The sequence below is a fragment of the Anthonomus grandis genome, chromosome 3 (genome assembly GCF_022605725.1).
Source record: "Anthonomus grandis grandis chromosome 3, icAntGran1.3, whole genome shotgun sequence".
Classification (NCBI taxonomy): Eukaryota; Metazoa; Arthropoda; class Insecta; order Coleoptera; family Curculionidae; genus Anthonomus; species Anthonomus grandis.
The window spans coordinates 31491122-31514521 of record NC_065548.1 but is presented as its reverse complement, the minus strand read 5'-3'; the positions used below and the strand labels follow the sequence as shown (position 1 = coordinate 31514521).

At 32.6% G+C, this 23400-nt stretch overlaps 1 protein-coding gene across 1 annotated transcript in view; it reads left to right on the top strand.

The window, feature by feature from the left end:
- The first annotated feature begins 3712 nt into the window (after nucleotides 1-3712).
- Nucleotides 3713-23400, top strand: part of LOC126733882 (coatomer subunit beta) — a 68849-nt gene continuing 49161 nt past the window's right edge. Inside the window, exons 1-2 of the mRNA XM_050437314.1 lie at nucleotides 3713-3941; nucleotides 4136-4469. Of these exons, the coding sequence (XP_050293271.1) occupies nucleotides 3851-3941; nucleotides 4136-4469 (425 nt within the window). The 5' untranslated portion in view covers nucleotides 3713-3850. The remainder of the gene's footprint in view (nucleotides 3942-4135; nucleotides 4470-23400) is intronic.

Sequence of the window (23400 nt, the reverse complement as noted above, 5' to 3'; positions counted from 1 at the left end):
AAGAAGAGACACAATTTAACGTAAAAGGAAAAAGAATGACTCGACTTACCCTAGTAATAGATGAAGTAAAGGATGTTGATATAAGGAACACCCCAATCAGCTTTCATTAAATCGACGAAGACGTGATGCACTGCGGTATTATCTCGCATTAGATTTAGGTACCGATTCAATAATTGCCGTAGTACTACTGCTTTCCGGTATCGCACACCTGTTCCGTATTTTGGCGGATGACCTCGGTCAAATAGCTTACTCCTCTCGCCCCGAGGAGACCATAAGGTAAAGTAGGATAAAAGAGCAAGGCTTTATGGAAGGAACATTGGAGTAAGAGAGTAAGGAAATGTAAGATAGGTCGAGTTTAAATATTAACAATTTACTAAGAAGCGCGTGTGTTATACCGGCTGAACTTTTATATGCAAAATCAATGTAAATAAACCAAAATAAACAAAGTATTACCGAACTAATTATTAAATATCTTAAACTTTAAAGAAAACTTATGTTAACTAAAAATAAGTAAAATTAGCAAAAAGTAATAAAAGAAGAGAGAACGAAACAAAGCCATTCTCGCTAGGATTCCATGTAACACTGTATTTCCTTCATCTCATTATATAGGAAGAATTTTCAGCAGAGCAAATTTTAATGCTTTTTCTTCTACTGCAGCTTTGGTTAATTGGAATGCAGTTGAAATGGCTCCTGACCCATTTACTTTGTTATTTCATGTGCTATGTGACAAGATCAATCAGTGTTTTCCTAAAAAGAGGCTTAAAATGAAAAATAGAAAACCATGGGTCACAGCAGGCCTCAGAACGTCAGCTAAAAACCTCCGTTTTTTGGCTAAGCTGTGCAAGTTTACAACTAATGCAAACATTATTCTTTATCATCAGAAATATCGTAGTCTATATAGAAAGACGATAAAAGCAGGTAAGGTTAAATATTATAGTGACCGCTTGAATATGTCCTCAAATAGGCAGAGAGAATGTTGGTCAATTATAAATGACTTCAGGCATTCTCACAAGAAAGTTTCAGAACCAGAAGTAAGACCAAATAGTTTAAATGATTATTACTGTAATATTCCTCATTTATTGCTCAAGGATGTGAATACTAATATTGATCCTTTGCATTATATTCAACAAGTGTCAGTTCAAAACTCTTTTTTCTTTTATCCTGTTAGCTTTACTGATGTTAGAGATGCAATTAAAAGCTTAAAAAACCATAAATCAACTGGAGCTGATAGAATATCATAAAAATTACTACTCCTTTTGCCTGACTCAGCATTGAATGCCTTAGCTTCTGCCATAAACAATTCCTTTCATAATGGCATCTTTCCAGCATGTTTGAACGAGGCAGTGGTTATCCCTCTTTATAAGGGTGGAGATGTGAGTAAGCCTTGTTATTTCCGTCCAATTTCTATATTATCTACCCTCTCCAAGATAGTTGAAAAACTTGCAAAAATCAGAATTTTATCTTTTTTGCAACATAATTGCATTTTATCTGCAAATCAGTTTGGATTTCAAACGGGAAAAGGGACTCATGACGCTGTTTTCGGCTTTTTGGAGAGTGTCTATGTGTCCTTAAATTCTGGAGAGTCCGCGGCGGCAGTGTTTTGTGATTTATCCAAGGCATTTGATTGTGTAGATCATAAAATACTGCTGTCTAAGCTCAATAATTATGGCTTTAGAGGTGTGGCATTGCAATGGCTGGAATCCTATCTGTCTAATCGTACCCAAAGAGTTACAGTATCTGGATGTTTATCCGATTCCAGATCCCTTAAAACTGGAGTACCTCAGGGTTCAGTGTTAGGACCACTATTATTTTTGCTCTATGTAAATGATTTGAGTTCATTAAAACTGCAGGGCAAAGTGGTTCAGTTTGCTGATGATACTACCATTTTATGGAATCATAGAGATTCTGATAATGTTAGAGCCCAGGTTTTTAAGGATCTTAAGATTTTATCGGAGTGGTGTGCTGCAAACAGGCTTGTATTTAATGTGGGCAAAACCTTTATTATGGGATTTAAGTGTGACGTTCAGGGCCTTATGTTTAGTGAAAACTCCCCCTTGCAAAACAAAGAAAGCTGTAAGTTCCTTGGTATTACCATTGATGGTCGCCTTCGCTTCGAAGATCATATCCTAAAACTTGCATCAAAATTATCCTCTGGATGCTTTGCAGTAAGAATGGCGGGGCATGAGCTGGGAGGGGTAGTTGCACGTTCAGTGTACTTTTCTCTTATTGAGTCCCACCTTCTTTATGGCTTGCCTTTTTGGGGTTTAAGCAACAAAGGATTATTAAACATAATTTTTGTGATTCAAAAAAAGGCAGTTAGATACCTATGTTCCACTGGGTTAAGATATTCTTGTAAACCTCTCTTTATATCTCAAAAAATCCTAACTCTTTTTTCTCTTTTTATCTTAGAAACAGGTACTCCTATTCATAAATGTCCTAAACCTCCCTCTAACACTGGTCATATGACTCGCCAGGTTAACGATTTTCCCTTACCAATCCCTACATCCTCCCTCACCAAGAACTCACTTATATACCTTAGCAAAAAAAATTTACAACCATGTTCCTCTAGGTATCAGACAAATTTTAGAAGTTAAGAGATTCAAAAAGGAATTAAAATCACTTTTATTATCCAGGGCATATTATAGCCTTGACGATTTTTTTAATGATACCTTTTAACCTGTGCTCTGACATCATTTTGTGTTTTAGTTTTGTTTCCTGTTAAATAATTTAATTTACTTCTTCTAAATTCTGTTTTATTGACAGCTTTACTTATTTTTTAATGAAATTTATCAAAAAGATGCTTTTTTTTTCTCAATCTGTTTTGTTATGATTAATTTTGGTAATGTTGTAAATTTTATGGTAAAGTGTTTTAGATGTTATGTTTGTTTGAAATTTGAAATTTAAAGTGAATTTGGAATTTTTTAGTTTTTAGGATGCTTGTACACAAGATTTTGTTGTCTTACGTAATATAGCACATTTTCTTTCTTTCTTTCTTTCAAAACGGTTCTATAGCTATTTCCAGTTGCCAAAAAATTAAGGGTAACTTCTAATTTAACATGTGCTGGTAAAGCATCTCTTAAAAGTGTATCGTTTCTTTGAATTCTAGGCAGAACCATATTCAGCAAGTCATTAAATTTACTCGGTGTCAACCGAAGGCATAATCTATATTCTTCAGGATCTTCCATACGAAGTTCTTTTAAAAGAAGAGCGGATGCACCTCTTCTATTTATCCACCTTCGAACCCATATCCTTTTCGGACGACATTCTTCTTCTTCAATCAAACTAATAGTTTCTTCAATTAAAATGCTCGATATTTTCAACATTATTCTTTTAACGCGATTTTTAATTATTAATTTTGAAATGCCCAAAGCATGACGCCGGCAATGAAAAGGAGTCATTTCATCTACTGCACGTTGGGAACTGGCTAGCGAATAATTACTTTTATGTGTAAACACCTACTAGCTTGTCCACTAGCGAATGTGAACTGTCCTGGATATACTTGTACAAGTAAGTGGTACAACTAACTATAGCAATGTAAACTCGGCTTTAGCAGTCCAGGTATATTTATTAAGTTCGTGACGAAAACGGATCCGAATCTCTCACGTGGTGCGACGTTGCCAACTGTTATTTCGCAGCTTGAGTAAATTCGGCTGTGGCAGAGCCATCAAGTCAACAAGACAACCTTGCAATTTGTCACATAACCACACAATTTTGCTGACAGTTTTTTGACACGTATATAATTTGTTTACTTGGCCGATTCTTGAAATTATTTTAAGGAAAATCTGTGAAAAACCATAAAATTAAATAATTTAGTGCGTGTTTTAAAGTTGGTGCCGCCCTTGTATTTAAAATGACCACCGTGGAACAACCCTGCTATACGATAATCAATGCATCGTCTGATTCTGAACCTTACAATGAAATGCATTTAAAAAATGATTTGGGTAAATATTCCATTCTTGTTTTACTTATTTTACTAATAGTTATACTTTTACTCAAGCAAAGTATATTATATGACCTAGGTATATGTCGCATCAGCAAATATTAATAAAGTACCCTTCATGAATATTCATAAATTGTGCCTATATATCTTTGCTTCATACAGCATGTTTTATTATAGCATGTTTTTTATTTGTAGAAAAAGGGGATACTGGGCAAAAGGTTGAAGCCCTAAAAAAAATCATCAGGATGATCCTGGCTGGAGATCGCCTTCCTCCAGGCTTTCTTATGATAATTATCCGCTATGTGTTACCATTACAGGATCACACAGCCAAAAAACTATTGTTAATTTTTTGGGAAATTGTACCAAAGACCACTCCAGATGGTAAATTATTACAAGAGATGATTTTGGTTTGTGATGCCTATAGGAAAGACTTGCAACATCCAAATGAGTTTTTAAGAGGATCCACTTTAAGGTTTCTTTGTAAACTAAAAGAGCCTGAGCTACTTGAACCACTTATGCCTTCTATAAGGTAAGAAATTAATTGTTTAACATTTAAGGAAAAAAAAAACTTTAAGTTAAAATTAAAGAGCTACATAGCCAAGAAATATTAATTTATTTATTATTTTATCTATGGAATCCATTTACATTTTAGTTATAAAAATATAATAAGTTACATCCAAGTTTAGTAAAAAATATTGCACACCAATATTTCTCAATTTGAAACCAAATCAACACAGCCACAAATTACTAACAAAACTACAATTGAAGAATAATAATAGAATAATTTACAAAATTTGTTTTAATTTTTCCTTGAAAGTACTAAATTTAGAGTATGAACTGAAATTCTTGAAAATTATCGCCCTATTTCTCTAATTCCTATATTTGGAAAGATCTTTGAATCTATGCTTAAGACACAGATTGAAGGGTATTTTATTTTTTATTTTATTTATTTATTTAGAAAATGTACAGTACAAACATGTGTATAATCTTTAAATCTAAGTTTCCCAGATTTGTTTCATGCTCCTAGGTGTTCATGTGTATGTGCAGAAGTTTATTATACATCATTCCTAATATTAAATTATGACACAAGTGAATTAATGTATTTCTGTAGCCTTAACTTACTAATGATATTGATTATTAATAACAAAATTTATATTCAATGATCATTGAGATAGTTTTACATTAACAATCCCCAAGAAATACCCATTTGATCTGGAACAATCTGACAACACATCACAATAAATTTTAACAGATTAACATGTTTTTTTAAATAAATGTTTTGACCTGTTTAATATATTGATAATAATTTTTTTAGTTCTCTTATACTATTTGGTAGCAGATTATATATTTTTGCAACTACAGATGCAAATCTCTGGTTACCATCAAACCTTCTTAAAGGGACAATCAACATATTATATTATTCCTGGTATGATAAGTATGATATACATGCTGTTTATTTGTATTCTTAAAACAACAAGTAAATATAATTGATTAAAAAGTATAGACCTCAAACATTTAAAATGCTTTCATTGTATAGTTGATTTGTTGGATATAGATAATCTTTTCTGAATTTTGTGAATCAGACCTCTTAATTTGTTTGTTACATCATCAATATGTTCTGACCATTTAGGATGTTGATCTATAGGTATGCCCAAGTATTTACTATGTGACACCTCATATATTGTTGTATTTTTTTGTTGAAGAGTAATTGAGTTGTATGAAGGTCTGTTTAATTCAGTAAGAGAAAATGCAACATAAATTGTTTTAGCAACATTCAGTGATAATTTACAAGAATTTAGCCATATTTTTACTTTACTTAGACCAATAACAAGTTTGTCTCTTAACGAATTCCATGATGAACCAGTAAAATACTGTACTGTATCATCTGCAAAGGAAATTGACATGCCATCATTATCTAGACTTAGTAATGAATTTATATAGCAAATAAACAATATTGGGCCAAGCACTGTGTCCTGTGGTATATCCATAAAGACATTCAAAGTATTTAACTATGAATATTAGCTATTTTAACAATGAGATTACTTTATAGATTTGTTTAGTATTGTTCATGTTGAAGTGGAGTAGCTGCTATAATATAGCTGCAGGTTGGGAAGGGCGGGATGACTTTTCTCCACAAATGAAAATGTAATTATGTCCTTTGCAGTTATGCATTTCAATGAGTTCACTCATCATTATCAGACTCTAAAATTAATTTTTTCCTTTCAGAGAAACACATTAAAATTACAAACAGTAAGTTAAAATTAAAAGGTACAACAAAAATTAACTAAATTACAAATAAAAGTCAAAGTTTTAAAAAGTTTTAAAAAAACCTTACCTAACACCACATAGCTGAGATTGTTTACATGGTAAACAATAATTATGATAAGAAAATCAACAAACAGTAAATGGCGCGACATCTAGTAAATGCAGTTAAAACTAAGATTTGAATATGAAAGATAAAACTATAAAGATAAAGGCTAATAGGCTTGAATTATTATTGAACGTCGATAGAGTACTATAGTAGCGCGGGGAGAAGAGGTTATTTAAGAAAGAAGTAAAATTAAGAAGAAAGGTGGTTGCTTTCTGATATTTTCTTCTCAATAAAAGACATGAGAATTTCGGCCAGAAAAGGTGACAAATTAAAACCCATGGCCAAACCTGTCTTCTGAGAATAGAACTTTTCATTAATTTGGAATAAGTTTTGTTTTAAAATGATATCTATAAGGGATCAAGTTTCTAGGATAATATGGGTAGGTAGATTAGAATTTAAGAAGAATAAATCTCATATATGGGATAAGCATTCATTGGGAGGGATACTTGGGAATAGATTCAAAAGGTCTAAAAATAGAAGAATAGATTTAAAAGGATACAAGGAAGGAGTTTGGAGGTATAATAATATTAGACAAGTTCTGTACCAGATAAAAGGAGTTTTTGGAAAAAGGGTTGGAAAAGCAGGCTAACTGGGGTAAAATCGATGTTAACCAGGAAGAAAGTTTTGATGCAGGGGAATTTCTATTAGAAACTAAGGGCCTTATAGGGCAGTTCTTTTTATGAATCTTAGTTATAATCTTGTTCTTTTCAGCATTGAGCTTATTGCTCTATTTCTGACAAAGGTGTTTAAGTTATCTCTATACAAGGGAAATTTCCACAAATATGGTGATTATAAGGCAATAAAGTAGAGTGATGGGGTTCATGGGAATTAGTTTATAAGGTTGCATAGAAAAATGTTCAACAAATTTAATACTACATATTTTAAATAGTTGTTTAATATGATGAAAGTACCTAGAGGTTGGGTTATTAGATAAGATTTGAAATTCATTAGTTTTATGGTAATAATCGGATCTGGGCATAATCACAATAATAATAATAAATAAACATTTATTATGCAACAACATAATATAACATAAAAGGTAACATTCACATAATGTGTTCTTCCATGCTATCTGAAAAATACAGTATTAGTGGGCAGTTTCAATACTATACTATAAAGTAGTAAAAACTAAACTCGTTTCTTAAAATTAGTTAACATTACAATAAAGGTATATGTGAATCTAACAGAAAAGCCTTGTATTTCTTCTGGAAAGTGAAAAGTGAGTATGATCTTTTTAAGTTGTATACTTCAGAGCTTAACAAAAATACACCCTGATAGGGAAATGAGTTTTTAAAACCTTCAGTTCTATGCACTGGTATTTGAAATCTTATAATGTTTCTTAGGCGGTGACTATGTAAATCTTGTCTTGCTGTGAAATAATCTGAAAGATATTTAGGGTACCTCGACTTGTAAATTCTATAAATAAACTGAACAAAATGTAAAGCTGATCTTTCAAATTTTAGTATTTTATTGTCAACATAATATGTTGGTGTGATCAAATTTTTGTATGTTGAAAACAAATCTCATAGAGGCGTTTTGAGCTAACTGAATTTTGTTCTTCATTTCAAGAGTGAGGTAATTGTAAAAGACAACATTGCAGTAATCTAGCTGTGGCCAAACAAGAGCCTCGACAAGCATTAATTTGATATTATTGGGTGAATAATATTTAAATTGATACAAAGTTTGAAGTAAAGCATACATGCATGATAATTTTTTATTGAGCTGTACCTGAAAGTTTAGGACCTCATCGAAAATTACACCAAGATTTTTTGCTGATGCTGAACAAGGAAGGATACTGTTATTTATATGTAAAGTAGTGAAATTAGATTGAAGAAATTGTTTTTTTAATGTATTGGAACCTATGAGTAAGTATGTGCTCTTGTTAGCATTCAAAACCATCCCATGCTGTCTTGACCATTTAAATATTAAGCCCTCATTAACTTGCTGCATACATTGACATGCATTATGAGGAGGAAAATCTGGATAGCAGCTGTGTTTCATCTGCATAAAAATTTACGGAACAAAACCGAATCTGCTCTGGAAGGTCGCTAGTGTACATGCTAAATAATAAAGGTCCGGGGATACTACCCTGGGGCACTCCATAACCAGTGACAACAGGTTCTGGTCTTGCTTCATCCAGTTCCACAATCTGTGTCCTTAGTTGAAGAAAACTTTGGAACCAATTTGCAAACACTCACTGAAGAAGCTCAAGCCAACAGTAGCCAACAGTACTCATTACTCATACTTTTAGCCAACAGTATCTCATGATTTATGAGGTCAAAGGCCCTACTGAAATCTAACATTACCAGGCAAGAAACACAAGATGAGTCCATATTGGTTGATATCTCGGAAACTATTTTTATTAGGGCTGTGGCTGTTTCATGATTTTTTCAGAAAACCAGACTGTACTGAGGGTATAATTTCATGCATATTTACAAATTCAAGCAACATATCCAACACTAGTAATTCAAACATTTTGGCAAAGATGCGTAAAAGACAAATTGGTCTTAGCTCTGAAAGATTTTCAATTCTATTTTGCTTTGGTAGGGGCTTGATAATAGAAGTTTTCCATATTTGTGGAAATTTCCCTTGTATAGAGATAACTTAAACACCTTTGTCAGAAATAGAGCAATAAGCTCAATGCTGAAAAGAACAAGATTATAACTTATTTGGTCAATACCCATACTTTTTGATTTTATTCTTTTAAATGACATATATATACACTATCGGACAAAAGTAGAGCAACACTTCCAAAAATATTTGCAAATACCGATTTTAAAATTATAAATGTACAAAGTAGGCTATGATTATCAATGTCAACAAAATTTTTCGCAATCAAAACAAATGATTTTATTTTGACGTTTAAGTTTAAATGCTTCGTAGTAACGCGTCAAAAGTAAAGCAATTCAAATAAAATAAAGCATTCAAATAATTTGTCCAAAAGAAGGGTTTTAGCAAAAGTAAAGGGATAAAATAATTGTGTAAGGTGATTTTTATGTTTTTTTGAATATTTCTGTGTAAGATTAATCATGCCGAGAGGAATTCCAATTTCAAAAGACTTGAAGCAAAGAGTTGTGAATGGATTCATGGAAGGTAACAAACAAGCCGATATTTCAAGACAGTTTGAGTTACCCTGGTACACTGTGTCCAAAATAATATCATCATATAATGAGAGAGGACATTTAGAGAAGTTGCCAAAATCGGAAAGGCCAAGGAAAACATCAGTAATGACTGACAGACGCATCAAAAGGATTTCCCAAAATGATCCTTGGAAGTCCACACCTCGAATTATTGCCGAAATTCCAGAAATTACGTTTGGTATACGAACAGTACAAAGAAGGTTAGTAGACGCAAAGTTATTTAGTAGACGCCCAGCTAAAAAGCCGTTAGTTTCAATAAGAAATAGAGCAGCAAGGTCGCCGGCATTTAAACTGGACCGTCAATGACTGGAAAAAAGCTCTATTCAGTGATGAAACGCGCTACAAAATATTCAATTCTGATGGAATGAGGCGACCAATCAATACAAGGTTTAATCCTAAATACGTAACACCTACAATTAAGCATGGTAAAGGTAGTGTATTTTTATGGGATTGTTTTTCATGGAATGGGGTAGGCCCTATGCACTTATAATAATTTAATATTAATGATACGATGGACCGATTTGTTTATAGGGATATCATGCAGAATGTTTTGCTTCCTTATGCAGAATGGGAAATGCCATTGCGTTTTATTTTTCAACAGGACAATGATCCAAAACATTCTTCACAAGTTGTTCAACAGTGGTTTCTACAGAGAATCTCTGGGAAGAAGTAGAACGTCGTATGCGTACCCAAATGTTTCCAAATAAACAATCCTTAATAAATAAAATTAGTGAAGTTTGGACAAGTCTTCCCGAAAATGTCATTCAGAAGTTGATTGCTTCAATGCCGCGCCGTTGTCAGCAAGTAATTAATAATAACGGATATTCTATCAATTACTAATGTATTACTTTCAATTCTTTTTGTTGTTAAATGTGTTAAATATTTTTTGTTGAACTAAAGTAAAATAAAATACTGTTAAATACAATTTGTTGCTCTACTTTTGTCGCCCCCATTCTTATCAATTTTTATAATCATTAATATTTATCGTTCTTAAAATGATTAAGAGTACACCAAAATGTACTGAAATATTACTTTCAGTGTAAGTATAGTGTGACATTAAGCTTAGCGAAAAATCACAATTTTATTTCACAACCAATAATTTTTTTTATTCAAACATGAATAAAATTGAACTTTGTTGCTCTACTTTTGCCCGATAGTGTATATCATATTCTGAGATATGTTTAAAAATAAGATCAGCATTATTAAGCTTTTCCAGCCTTGTATCCCGATACAAATTCAGTAGCAAATTATCTATCGGTGTGGCCAACTGCAAAAGCGTCATTTATTTCATAGATATCTTTCAGATGAGTAGGTATTTCACTGTTTTTATTATGCTTTATATTCCAATCTTTTAACTTATGCCAAATTTTTTTTGTATCCCTTTTATGTTTGTGGAGTTCAAATGACATATATGGCTTTTTTCACTGCAAATAGCAAAAGACAGATAGTTCTTGATGTCTAGGTAGAAGTCTTTATGTTTAGTTTGACCAGTTTTTTTTTAACTTACTAAAAGCAGCATTAATTACTGAATGTTTTAGGGAAGCATGCTTATTGAAGATTTCGTTATTATTACTGAAAAGAGTTACTTTATCATTTGAAAATGCTTGCTGCAAAATAGATTCATAATCTATATGCTGTACATCTAGCTCAAACTACCTCTTATCAAAGATTTTTAAATCTCTATAGATTAGAGCCCTATTACTTATTTTAGGAACATTAATATCAATTATTGAGTACATGAGTCTATAATCCGTAAAATTGAGCATGTGTAAAGTACCTGAATTAATGACATTTACTTGCTTATCAACACATATTATATCAATTAAAGTTAAACTAATTATACTAATCCTTGTGGGATAAGAGACAACTTGTTTTAAGTTAAAAAGCTCAAGCAATGATGCCATATAATCACTTTCAACAGATTTTACAAAGAAATTCATATTGAAATCGCCCATTAAGATTATGTAGTCATATGAAGTAGAGATATTAGACAAGAAGGTTTCTATATTATTCAAAAAACTGTAGCTAACCTGTGGGGGTTTATACAATGTTCCTACCAGAAAAGATTTATTCTTATATTTTATATCTACCCATAGTTGTTCAACCATATTTTCGCTAATCCTAAGAGACACTTTCATTCAGAACTATACTTTTTAAACACTGAGCTACATACAAGCACACACCCCCACCCCTTGATTCTTTATCAGCCCTATACAATGTGCAATTGGGCATGTTTACTATATTATCAGGTAGTGCTGGTGTTAACCATGTTTCACTTACCCCAAATAAATGAAACTGTTCATGCTGCAGCACTGCAGATACCTCGGAGAAAGAAGGGGTAAGAGATCTAATGCTTACATGACCCATATACAAATTGTCATTTCTATCTAATGTACTCTTTGACGAATTCAAATTTTATTGGAATTATTCATAAAAAATTACCTCCTCTTTCTAGTATATTACCTAAATTATTTGATAAATCCTTATGTATACTTAGGCCAAAAAAAATGTTCATACATACATTCCTTTTTGTCCATTGGAGCTACCACTAGCAAATTTTTAAGCTTATGCTAATGAGTGGGTATCTCTTTTACCAACAAGTTAACATTTTCAAAGCCATCCTTTTTTCGAATATAATTTAGAATCACATCCTCAGTTGCCGCCCGCTTTACCCTATTATCAAAGTTAGGATCCATTCCACCTGTTCCTAGATTTTTCTTTTTTGTACTCTTTTTTTGAACTGGAATGAAGTCACTTACAAAACCATTCTGATTTGCAATTTTTAGTACTTATATGGTTTCAATTTAAATAATTGTTTCTATCCTTCGTAAAATGTTCTTGGTATTGCTTTGTCGGTATCGATCCGGAAGCTACGTCTTTATACAACACTTTAGGAGCCTGTTCAAAAGCAATAGTGGTGGTAGCACTAGCGCCGGTAGTTGCCAATGTCAAACCAGTATTGTTTTTGTTTATTTTTGTAGAGGTTTCCAAATTAGTGACTTTTTCGCATAATAATTGGTTATTTTGTTTTAAAATGTTGTTTTTGTCTGCCAACTCGTCCAATATTTTCTTAAGGTACTCTATTTCTAGTGTAATTTTTTCCATTTCAATTTTTTTACGGCATTTTCATCAGAATTTGTCGCCACATTTGCCAACTCCAAGCAGCATATAATTTTTGTTTTATCAATTACTTAATTTAAATAGAATATTTTCCATACGTTTTATGCAGCTATTGTGGTAGATTGCATAACAGTTTATACATACACAGATATTACAACTTTTTTTAGCACAACACTTAAAACCTGTACTTTTTTAATCTTTTACACTAGCATCTGAATCACCGTCAGACTCGCCCGCCATCTTTCAATGTGTTTCCTTTATCAACCTTAGATAAAATAAGGTCGTTTTTTTGTATTTTTGTTTTTAAATCTTTAAGTTTCTTGTTATTTTTGAAAGAATAATCCTGCCGGAATAGGTCGTGTGAGAATTTTATAGAGTTTAAATATTTATTAACTTTCAACTGACAAAACGTTTTTGTCACACGTGAAGGCGAAAAACATCGACTAACTTTAAACAAAAAACTTCAACTTTTAACACATAAACATAACCCTACATTTATTGATACGTCACAGAGATCCCGTCAACTTTCCCCACATAAATTTTACGATAGATTTATCAACTTAAGTAACGTAAACCTTTCTAAAAACGACGAAGGTATTCTCAATTTGAGCCTTAAGTTCAACTTTCAGCATTCTGACAGACTTTCAGTGTCTGAACACACTTTGGTAGACTGTGAAAGAATTCTGAAAATTCAACCCAAGTGTCTAACCCAAGCTTGGCTAGAGCCGACATTACTTTAAACATTACCATAACATAACACATAAACTTTAAAAATATTTACAAAGATAATAAATATTTAAACTCCATAAAATCCTCACACGACCTACTCCGGCAGGATGATTCTTTCAAAAATGACAAGAAACTTAAACTAGAAAAAAACGACCTTATTCTAACTAAGGCTGATAATGGGAATTGTATTGTGATTATGCCAAATCCGATTTTACCATAAAACTAATGAATTTTTTAAACTCTGATGAATTTCAAATCAGATGTCGTCCCACGTTGGGCGCCATCTTGTTATGGTATAAATAATAGTCTGGCAAGACTAACCGGTTTACAGGGACTATTTCTAGGGAGTTGAGTTTGTTCGACAGTCTTGATTTAAAAGTTTTAAACAACAAGAACAACTCCCTAGATCTGATAGGTTACAGAAACCCTGTTAAATTTAAATGATGAAACAAAAAGAACCTATCAGGCCGGCTTCGTGGGTTCTCTGTATGGTCATTTGCCTCAGTCACACTCACTCACTCACTAGTAAAACACCTTAATTTAATTTAAATAGGGCTTTTATTAAAGTTAACATCTTACTTCATCAGAAACAATGAGTTAAAGTTGTAAGGCAAACAAAATCTGGTAAGTAAATACAAGTAAATATACATGATAACACTATTGTGTTGAGCATGTATTTTGCCTAAAAAGTTAAAAAAATATACAGCGGATTTTCTGGAAATTGCCTTTTAAACCACTAAGGTCTACATTTTGAAGAAAAACAGAAAAAATTAAATATGTCGAAAACTATCAACTTTTGCATAATACATATTAGGGTTCAATTTACTTCTTACCCCCTCCCCAATCACATCTCCAAAGGAATGTATCGAATTACCAGTAACCCTGTATATATATAAGTTTATAACCAAAGGTACCTGAATTCGTCAGTGACACTTCGGAAGCATTACATAATAAGGCATTGAAGTGTTTTAATTTACATAATTATAAGATAAATATAGTTTTAAAGATAAAAATGAGAAGATGATAATAAATAATAATAATAAATTCATGTTAAATCATACAGAGAAATCGAAAGAATATGGTTAAGATTAAAAGAATGTGCTTACGGGTCAAGTCCCATGGTGTTCCTTTTTCGGGGGCGAGAGCCCGCGATGGGCTATTTTTCATCATATAGGGCCTAAGGCATGATGTGAGTTGACGGGGCTAAGGGCGGCGAAATTATTTGCTTTTAGGCTTCAGGGCGAAATCCTCATCACTGCTGGGTCATGACTGGCGGTTTACAAACTCATATTCATGGAGCCCTAAGAGAGATTTCTCGATGGAAACACGGAACACCAAATAAAATGTCACCAACGGTGAAAATCACTTACGAAGTTTCGAGAGGCATCAAACCACTAACCTTCAAAAACTATTTGCTTGAAAATTAAGAAACACTAATGAATTTTAGTTTTTAGTATTAATATAGATATAAATATGCTGGCGGAGAGAGATGATAGTAGATTTATTTCACTACACCATTAATCTCTCTCCGTCACAGCGGACAGCACGGTTCACCTTTGACAGACGCAGGAGCTGGAAAGACCCCCAGATGCGTCGAGGAACTGCTTAAATAGTAGTCCAAAAGACGTCTGGGCGCAAGACCGGAGATTGAGGAACTTCGCTCGTTACTTTATGGGTTTAGCCGCTATGGGCCCAATCAAAGCCTATACGTAGATCACTAATAAGCAAACGATAGAGTGCCTGGTAGACAGTACAAATACGGGCCAAATCGTAATAATTCGACACGCGGCGCCACTGGCGTCCGCTTTAGTAAACCGGTTGACCAATTCAATTGCCGTGAAATCTCCACCATGCACAGCATATTGTAAACAATAACAAAGAATTAAAATGGTGATAATATTGATAGTGGTTCAATGAAAAATATTGGCGAATTCCATTAAGAGTCGAAGGCAATTGTAATTATGGTGGGTGTGTCAGTCAGCAGTCTCGTACTTATAAAGTTTCGAAAGAAAAATTTAGAACAAAGTCATTTTTAAATATTTTAACCACATGAATAAAAGTTAGGATTCTCCAGATCCCGTCTAAAGCGTGATTAATCCTGTAACAATCTAGTAACCCAACCTCTAGGTATGTTCATCATACTAAACAACTATTTAAAATTTGTAGTTCAACTTTCGAACATTTTTCCATGAAACCTTATAAACTAATTCCTATGAACCCCGTCACTCCTCTACTTTATTGCCTCTCTAAGATTCACAAAAAAGTTTACTATAAGGCCCGTAGTTTCTAATAGAAATTCCCCTGCATCAAAGCTTTCTTCCTGCTTAACATCGATTTTACCCCAATTAACCTGCTTTTTTCAACCCTTTTTCCATTACTTCTATTTTCATCTGGCACAGAACTTGTCTAATATTATTATACCTCCAAACTCCTTCTTTGTATCCTAGTATCCTATTCCCAAGTATCTCTCCCGATGAATGCTTATCCTATATTTTAGATTTATTGTTCTTAAATTCTAATATATGTACCACATTATCCTAGAAATTTGTAGATATCGTTTTAAAACAAAACTTCTTTCAAATTTATGAAAAGTTCCATTCTCAGAAGACAGGTTTGGCCATGGGTTCTAATTTGTCACCTTTTTTGGCAGAAATTTTCATGTCTTTTATTGAGAAGAAAATATCAGAAAGCAATTCTCTCCGCGCTATTATAGTACTCTGTCGACGTTCAATAATAATTGAAGCTTATTCGCCTTTATCGTGATATTTTTATCTTTCATGTTGAAACCTTAGTTTTAACTGCGTTTACTAGATGTCGCGCCACTTACTGTTTGTTGATTTTATTATCATAATTATTGTTTTTCATGTAAACATCACAGCTATGTAGTGTTAGGTAAGCTTTTTTTAAAACTTTTACTTTTATTTGTAATTTCGTTCATTTTTGTTGTACCTTTTAATTTTAACTTACTGTTTGTTATTTTACTGTGTTTCTCTGAAAAGAAAAAATAAATTTTAGAGTCTGATGATGGTGAAGAAGGAAAGAGTTATGCACTTGACATAAGATTGGCATTTTCATTTGTGGAGAAAAGTCTTCCCAACCCACAATAATGAGTTTTAGCTTGATGAATTGTTTTGTTTAAAATGTTCCGATATGTAGAGTATTTTTATCTGAGATTTTGGTTACTTTTATTTTTTAGCTTTTGTTTTTTTTTAATTTATCTCTATGTTGATTAAACATATAATACCATATGTAGTACAAGGTTTAATTTTTTTATTTTTTTTGTGATAACAAGTTTTTGTTGTCTTACAGTTTTCATGTAATGTACTAAAAGTTTTGAAAAACTTATCATAAGCAGAGTTGCGTCCTGTGCATTTGTTACATGTTCCCATGTTTCATTTTTGAGTGATTTAAGAAATTGATCATCATTATATGAGATATAATTTTGATGGTCAAATATTGTTTGTTGGTTTTCATCTATGTCAAGCCATATGTCCAAATAAAGGGGAAAGTGGTCTGTTTAATCAGTTTGCTGTACTGTTGTCAGTAAAATACCATTATAGTTAAGACTGTTAGTCCTTAACTTGTTTTTAATGAAAATGTGTTGTAGATAGCTTTGAGCAGAGATATTTTGAACTCAATTCATTGTTCTATGAATAACAGCACGGCTTTAGGAATTCGCATTCAACCAGCTTAGCAGTTATGGATTTGTGTGAGAATCACAGAGTTTATTACTGAAACATGGAGTTCCACAAGACTCCGTTCTGGGGCCTATTTTATTCTTGGTTTACGTCAACGATCTACCTATTTGCGATACTTGCTCTGTATTTTATCTCTATGCAGATGACACAGCTTTTTGCTGACCAACTTGGTGATACTGGTGAAGCGAATATTTCTCGCATATCTCAAGTGTCATGTGCAAACTTCAAAGACTCGCCTGTTTCAAACAGATTATGTTTGAACGAAACCAAAACCCAGCAGATTATGTTTTCAGGTTTATGTTTTTTAGGTTTAACCTGGCTAAGTCATGTTGAAGAGTTGTCATCCAAATTATCAAGTTGCATGTTCCTTATCCGTAATTTATAATTAAATATTCGGGCTCTGTCTCAATGGACACACTCAGGATTGCTTATTTTAGCTATTTTCATTCTATAATGATGTACTGTCTTATCAGCTGGGGGCACATGTCTAAGATATTTGCATTGCAAAGAATGGTGAGGGTGATTGCTCCTATGGGCTACAGAGAGTGTTGTAAATCCCACTTCAGGAAATTGAAAATTCTCACTCTACCCTGTGCATTTATTCTATGTGCCTATTAGACAGGGTGTCTTACGACGAATAGACGCGATTGATATCTCGGAAACTAATTTTTCAAAAATTTTGAAAATTTGGCAACATGGCACAGTCGATGGGGGCCGCACAACTAAAATATTTTGACAGTTGTGACGTTTCCGGTTATACCGGAAGTAGGTGTCAACTTCGTTATCTTAAATGGACCCTTAATGATACCCTGTAAATTTTTACGTTTTTGGGTTCCACGTGAAATTCTAGGTATATTTTGTGTATAATGTCCTATACCTAAGTGTAACCGTTTTTGACATATTTTTAATTTCATATGAAAAACTATGTTTATAAGCCCTAACATAATTACCGATTACTCCCTTTTAGTAGCCCTTATTTATTGGTTAGTTTTGGTTTTATTTTAAAGGAAGGACCACTTTAAAAGACTATTTTAATATTTGGCTAAAAAAAAGATACAGGGCGGTCAAAAACTAGCATTAAAAATTAAAACGAAAAAATCATTAAAAGTCATTTTTTTTAAATGGAAGCCCCTTATTTTTATAATTTTTTTCATAAAGATAATTAAAAATAAGGCTAACTTTACATAAGGTTATCTAGTCCAAAAATTAATAGTTTCCGAAATATTGGCAGTTTAAATTTGGCATTTTGGCAAAGTAACAAGTTATTTTAACAAGTGGTCAAAATGTCCTCCTTGAACTTCTAAACAATTTTTCACATCTGCGAATTAGCTCGTCATGGGTTACCGCTCTAATTGACTCTGGAGATAAACTTTCAAATGCTTATCTAACCCTTTCCATATAATCCTGCTGCGTTGTTAATGAATTGAAATATACAATATTTTTTATTCATCTCCAAATAAAATAATCTAGAGCAGTTAGATCCGGAGAACGAGGAGGCCACAAAATAGGTTCGTTATAAGCCATCCACTTGTCATTAAATGATGCGTCTAAAAATCTCATTACAGGAAGGGTTCTGTGTGATGGTGCACCATCATCTTAGTAATAAATGTTTCGGTGTTCTGCAAATGGTAAATTCATTAAATATTCTGTATCCAAGCCTTCTAGAGTATTTAAATATTCTTCTCCTGTAAAAATTGATACAGAATTAAAAATTTAAACTTAATATGCATTAAATTTATAAGTGACTTGCTATTTAAGTTTTCTTCATAAAAGTGTAATTTAATGTGTAATTTAATTAAAAAGTGTACATTTCTGTTATAATCCATTGTCTTACTGCCGCTTCTAGCAGTTACTATGACAACCGTCATGGCCAACTAATCAACAATCCTTGAGCCGTGTTACTATGCGGCTTTTAGTATTAGGCCAAATTTAAACTGCCAATATTTCAGAAGCTATCAATTTTTGGACTAGAAAACCTTATATAAAGGTAACCTTATTTTTAATTATCTTTATGAAAAAATTATAAAAATAGGGGGATTCCAATAAAAAAATTGACTTTTAATGATTTTTGCATTATAATTTTTAATGCTAGCTTTTGACCCATCTGTATCTTTTTTTTAGCCAAATATTAACATAGTCTTTTAAAGTGGTCCTTCCTTTAAAATAAAACCAAAACTAACCAATAAATAAAGGCTATTAAAAGGGAGTAATCGGTAATTATGTTAGGGCTTATAAACATAATTTTTCATATGAAATTAAAAATATGTCAAAAACGGTTACACGTCACAACTGTCAAAATATTTTAGTTGTGTGGCCCCCATCGACTGTGCCAAGTTGCCAAATTTTCAAAATTTTTGAAAAATTAGTTTCCGAGACATCGATTGCGTCTTTCGTCATGAGACACCCTGTATGTTAGGACTATGCAACATATGCTGATACCCACCGGCACTTTACTAGAAATAATGGCTCCTTAATTCCACCTTTCCATTGACTCTCGAAATCAAGAACTGGGGTTTCGCACTATGGAGTGAAATTTTTTTAATGCTCTGTCAGCCTCTTTAAGAATTCTGCCACTTATATTCAAAAATAAAATTAAAGATTTCTTAATTAACAACCCTTTTTACTCATTTGAGGAATTTCTTCACTCCACTGTGGCTTTTTAGGAGTATTGTGTTTTTCATGTTTATATTGTATTTCTGTTAAAGCTGCTTTTTTGTTTTACTTAATGCTTAACGCTTAATCCTTGATGTATTTTTCCTTTAATTGTGGATTATCTTTTTGTATTATATAGTTACTGCATGGGTTTTATTGTTGTAATTGTAATATTTTTTTTCTGTATTTTGACTTGTGTAAGAGTTTGTACTTTTTGGGATGAATAAATAAATAAATACACAAATTTATTTGTCCTAGCAGGCCACTAGCCCTGCGAACCATGCGGTCATGTAGTTGGTTCATTCATGCTATAGTTAATGGGATGAAATGGTATTACAGAAGCTTCAGACTGCCTGATATTTTGAGAAGGAATTCTAAGTTTAAGAAGTGACAACTAAGGACAGTCTACAGCAGCATTTACTAGACTATCCCTCACCTAGTTATATTAGTATAAATGAATTTATAGTTCCAAACTTAATTATTAGCAAACTTAATTTAAGAAGCAGCAAAAAATCAAAGGCAGCGCCCGAAAGTCGATATATCGATATCATGTCAGAGCAGTAAGAATAGAGTGAGATAGAATAATATATTATTTTAATTTGCGTAGTTATTGGGACACCAATATATTTTTAAAGTGGGAGCGCTTAGGGCGGCATCGGTCGCATAAAAAATAATACATCTTCTTTAAGGTGAAATGTCGAGAAATTAATGTTTATGACGCAAGTTGCATGTGGGCATTTTTGATTTTTAATACCGAAACAGTAGCAGGCGCATTTCTGGCGAATTTATGAAACCGGCTAAATTTGTTTCCCGTTTTTTCCTGTTGTGTTTCTTATTACATCGTTGTTAATTGTTCTTGTTGTTATTTGATTATAGTTCGTTTTAAAAGTTTAATATTTGTTTGTTGTTATTAATTGTATTGACTTATTATAATGGCTTTTTGGCGACCATTTGAGGTGGAGGAGGAGGAGGATAAAACTTCGTCACGGGGAACTGGATTGAACATTTGTAGTAGTGAAATTGCGGAGAGTTTTGAGTTTGAAGATGAAGAATGCCAAAAAATAATTTTAAACATGTTTAAATCTCTAAAACGACAAAATTCTGGTCAGAGAGAGATTTTTCTTAGGGCATATTGAACAATTAAATTTAATTCCGATGTCAACAATATATTGCATTATTAAAGCGGAATATACCGGGTGGTGCGTCGCCGAGCGGAACATAGGAATACCCATGTAAATTTTAAGGGGGTCAATTATTGGCTTCCCTGTACATTTTATGGAAAAAATGTAAGATAACTTTTTGAAGAAACCGATCTGGCAAACCCTTGTGCAAAGTTTCAAAAAATTTTAATAAGCGAATCTTTAGAGCAATATCCGGCAAGTTAAGTAAAATTTTGACTGTGATCGCATCCCCATCTGATGAATTTTTGTGAGTTGATGGAGTATGATTTTGTTGAAGATTTTGGGCTACCGTACAGAGGAAAATATTGAATTCATCAGTGTTTGGATTTGCACCAGCTTTGTAATTATTTTAACTGCAAATATCATTCACTCTTCTCCAGCGCACGCTTGGCTTGTTGCTGAACTCTCATTCAATCATTTAGAATAGTGGAATTTTTTAGCTAGCATAATAATACGTTTATACAATGAATGATACGAACTGAAGTAAGAGTGGAATGCGGGGCAGTCAGTATGCTTTCTAATGGTATGAAGAGAATGCAGATTTTTTGAAGAGATTTTGTTGTTAGCCAAGACTTCTTCGACCTAGACTTTGACTTAAGCTTTACAATGGAAAAAGCAATATTGAATAGCTGATAGAACACTCGCTTATAAAAATTGAGAATGGGTCAAGCAATTCACTTGGGTTTTTCCAGTCAAGAGAGGTTCCTAAATTGTAGAAGTGCTCATAATTTTTCTTACTAAATATTAATCCAAAACTCGGTTTTGTGTTGTTTATGATGGTATTTTTAACCCCACACATAATAGCCTCATGGTACCTGATAAAGCAGAATTGATAACAGTACAATTTATTATAGTTTGGAAGGTTGTAGTAGACGAATATTTAGTCACTCGAATGGGTGAGACTACATGCATTTGCAAGTTAGATGAACTAAGCATATGGCGTAAATGGAGAGTTAAAGCAGAGTTCATATCCTCGTAATTTACGTTAAGATCTCCAGAAATAATTATTTGTGCCGATTAAGAATTTCAGACAAACGAGTCTACAGACCAAAAAAGAAGTCGTTGAAGTCTAATATTGGCGATCGATAAATACAAATAATGTATACATTTCTTGGTCTAGAGAACATAACAGAAAGACGCGATTTCTTTTAGGAGATAATTATATTAATTTATTTGGAAAGAATTCTGCTCCAAAAAAATTTCACTAACCAGAATCATACAGCCGATGAGTCACTCGAGTCCTACAATACTTAGATACTACTGTATAATTAGATATATCAATTCATTAGTTTTTAACCAATGTTCTGTTATTAAACCAATGTTTGGATTATTCAAGTTATTTAAAAAGATTGTGAGTTAAAGAAGTTTTATTACGCAACGACTGAATATTAAGTAACAGGAGAGAATATTCTTCTGTGTGGGTAGAATGAATTGAATCGTTTCTCTGACAGCCGGTCGTTAAGGAATGAGTACACGAAGACAAGCTATTCTAGAGTCCTTAGATTTGGATTTTTTGAAAAATTTGAAGACTTAAAATTTAGATCGCACACATCAATCAGGTAGAACGTCATAAGTCTCTTGTAGGTAGAACCGGGTACTGTGCATGGTACAAGCATTGCATCATTTTTGGAAGTAATAAGGGATGACATTCTCTTATTGTGAGTGACTATAAGTAGATTAAGCACATGTCGTTGGTTGTAACTTGTAAGAGGTGGTCCAATTATGACATTCGTGTGCTCCATACTTTTTTATTGAGATTTTACTTTATGACTTCTAAGGCGTTTTCCCATACCTGAATTTTGCGGGTTGAGAAATATAAACACAAAATCCATTCTTGTAAACCTACTACAGTAAGCAAGACAGTTCTCTAGAATTTCCGCAGTGAGTAACCTACTTGTCGTCTGACTGTTAATGTCGAATTTACCTCTAATATATATATATTTTTTTAAGAGTTGTAAATAGCCCTTTATATCTAATCCAAATAAGACATTTTTTTTCCTGGGTTGAGTCGATATATTATCTCTAGAGGTATTTAAGGGCAATGGAGAAGTTACTGCAGAAACTTGATTCTGAAACTGATCAAGCTTGATGTTTAAGCTTTTTATTTCCATTCTCTGTTCCGCGCTTTCCAGTTCCAAAGTTCTCATCGTAGATACAATTTTTTGCATGTTTTTGCAGCTCTTCAATTTGTTTGTTATATGAGACCTCCAAGTCTCTGAAGCTGTTTTTTTCTACAGTAAACCAAATTGTTTTGAGAGCCAGAAAATGCATAGAGCAAAATGGTGAATATCTTGAGAAGTTGTTATTTTTTCTTATTTTTATCCAGTATTTGCTCCATTAAGCAATGGGTATTTACTCCAAAAGCGATGATACGATGAATATAAAAACATGATTTTGAACCTAATTATAAGTTTTTGTTTTCTTTTATCTCCTTTATTACATAAATAATTTAAATTTTTTGTTTTAAACAATAAATCGTTAATAAAACATTCACACATATTTTTTTTGCTAAATATTTTGATGTATGATCCTAAAGCAAGCTGTAATTTTTCTGACAATTAGAAATATA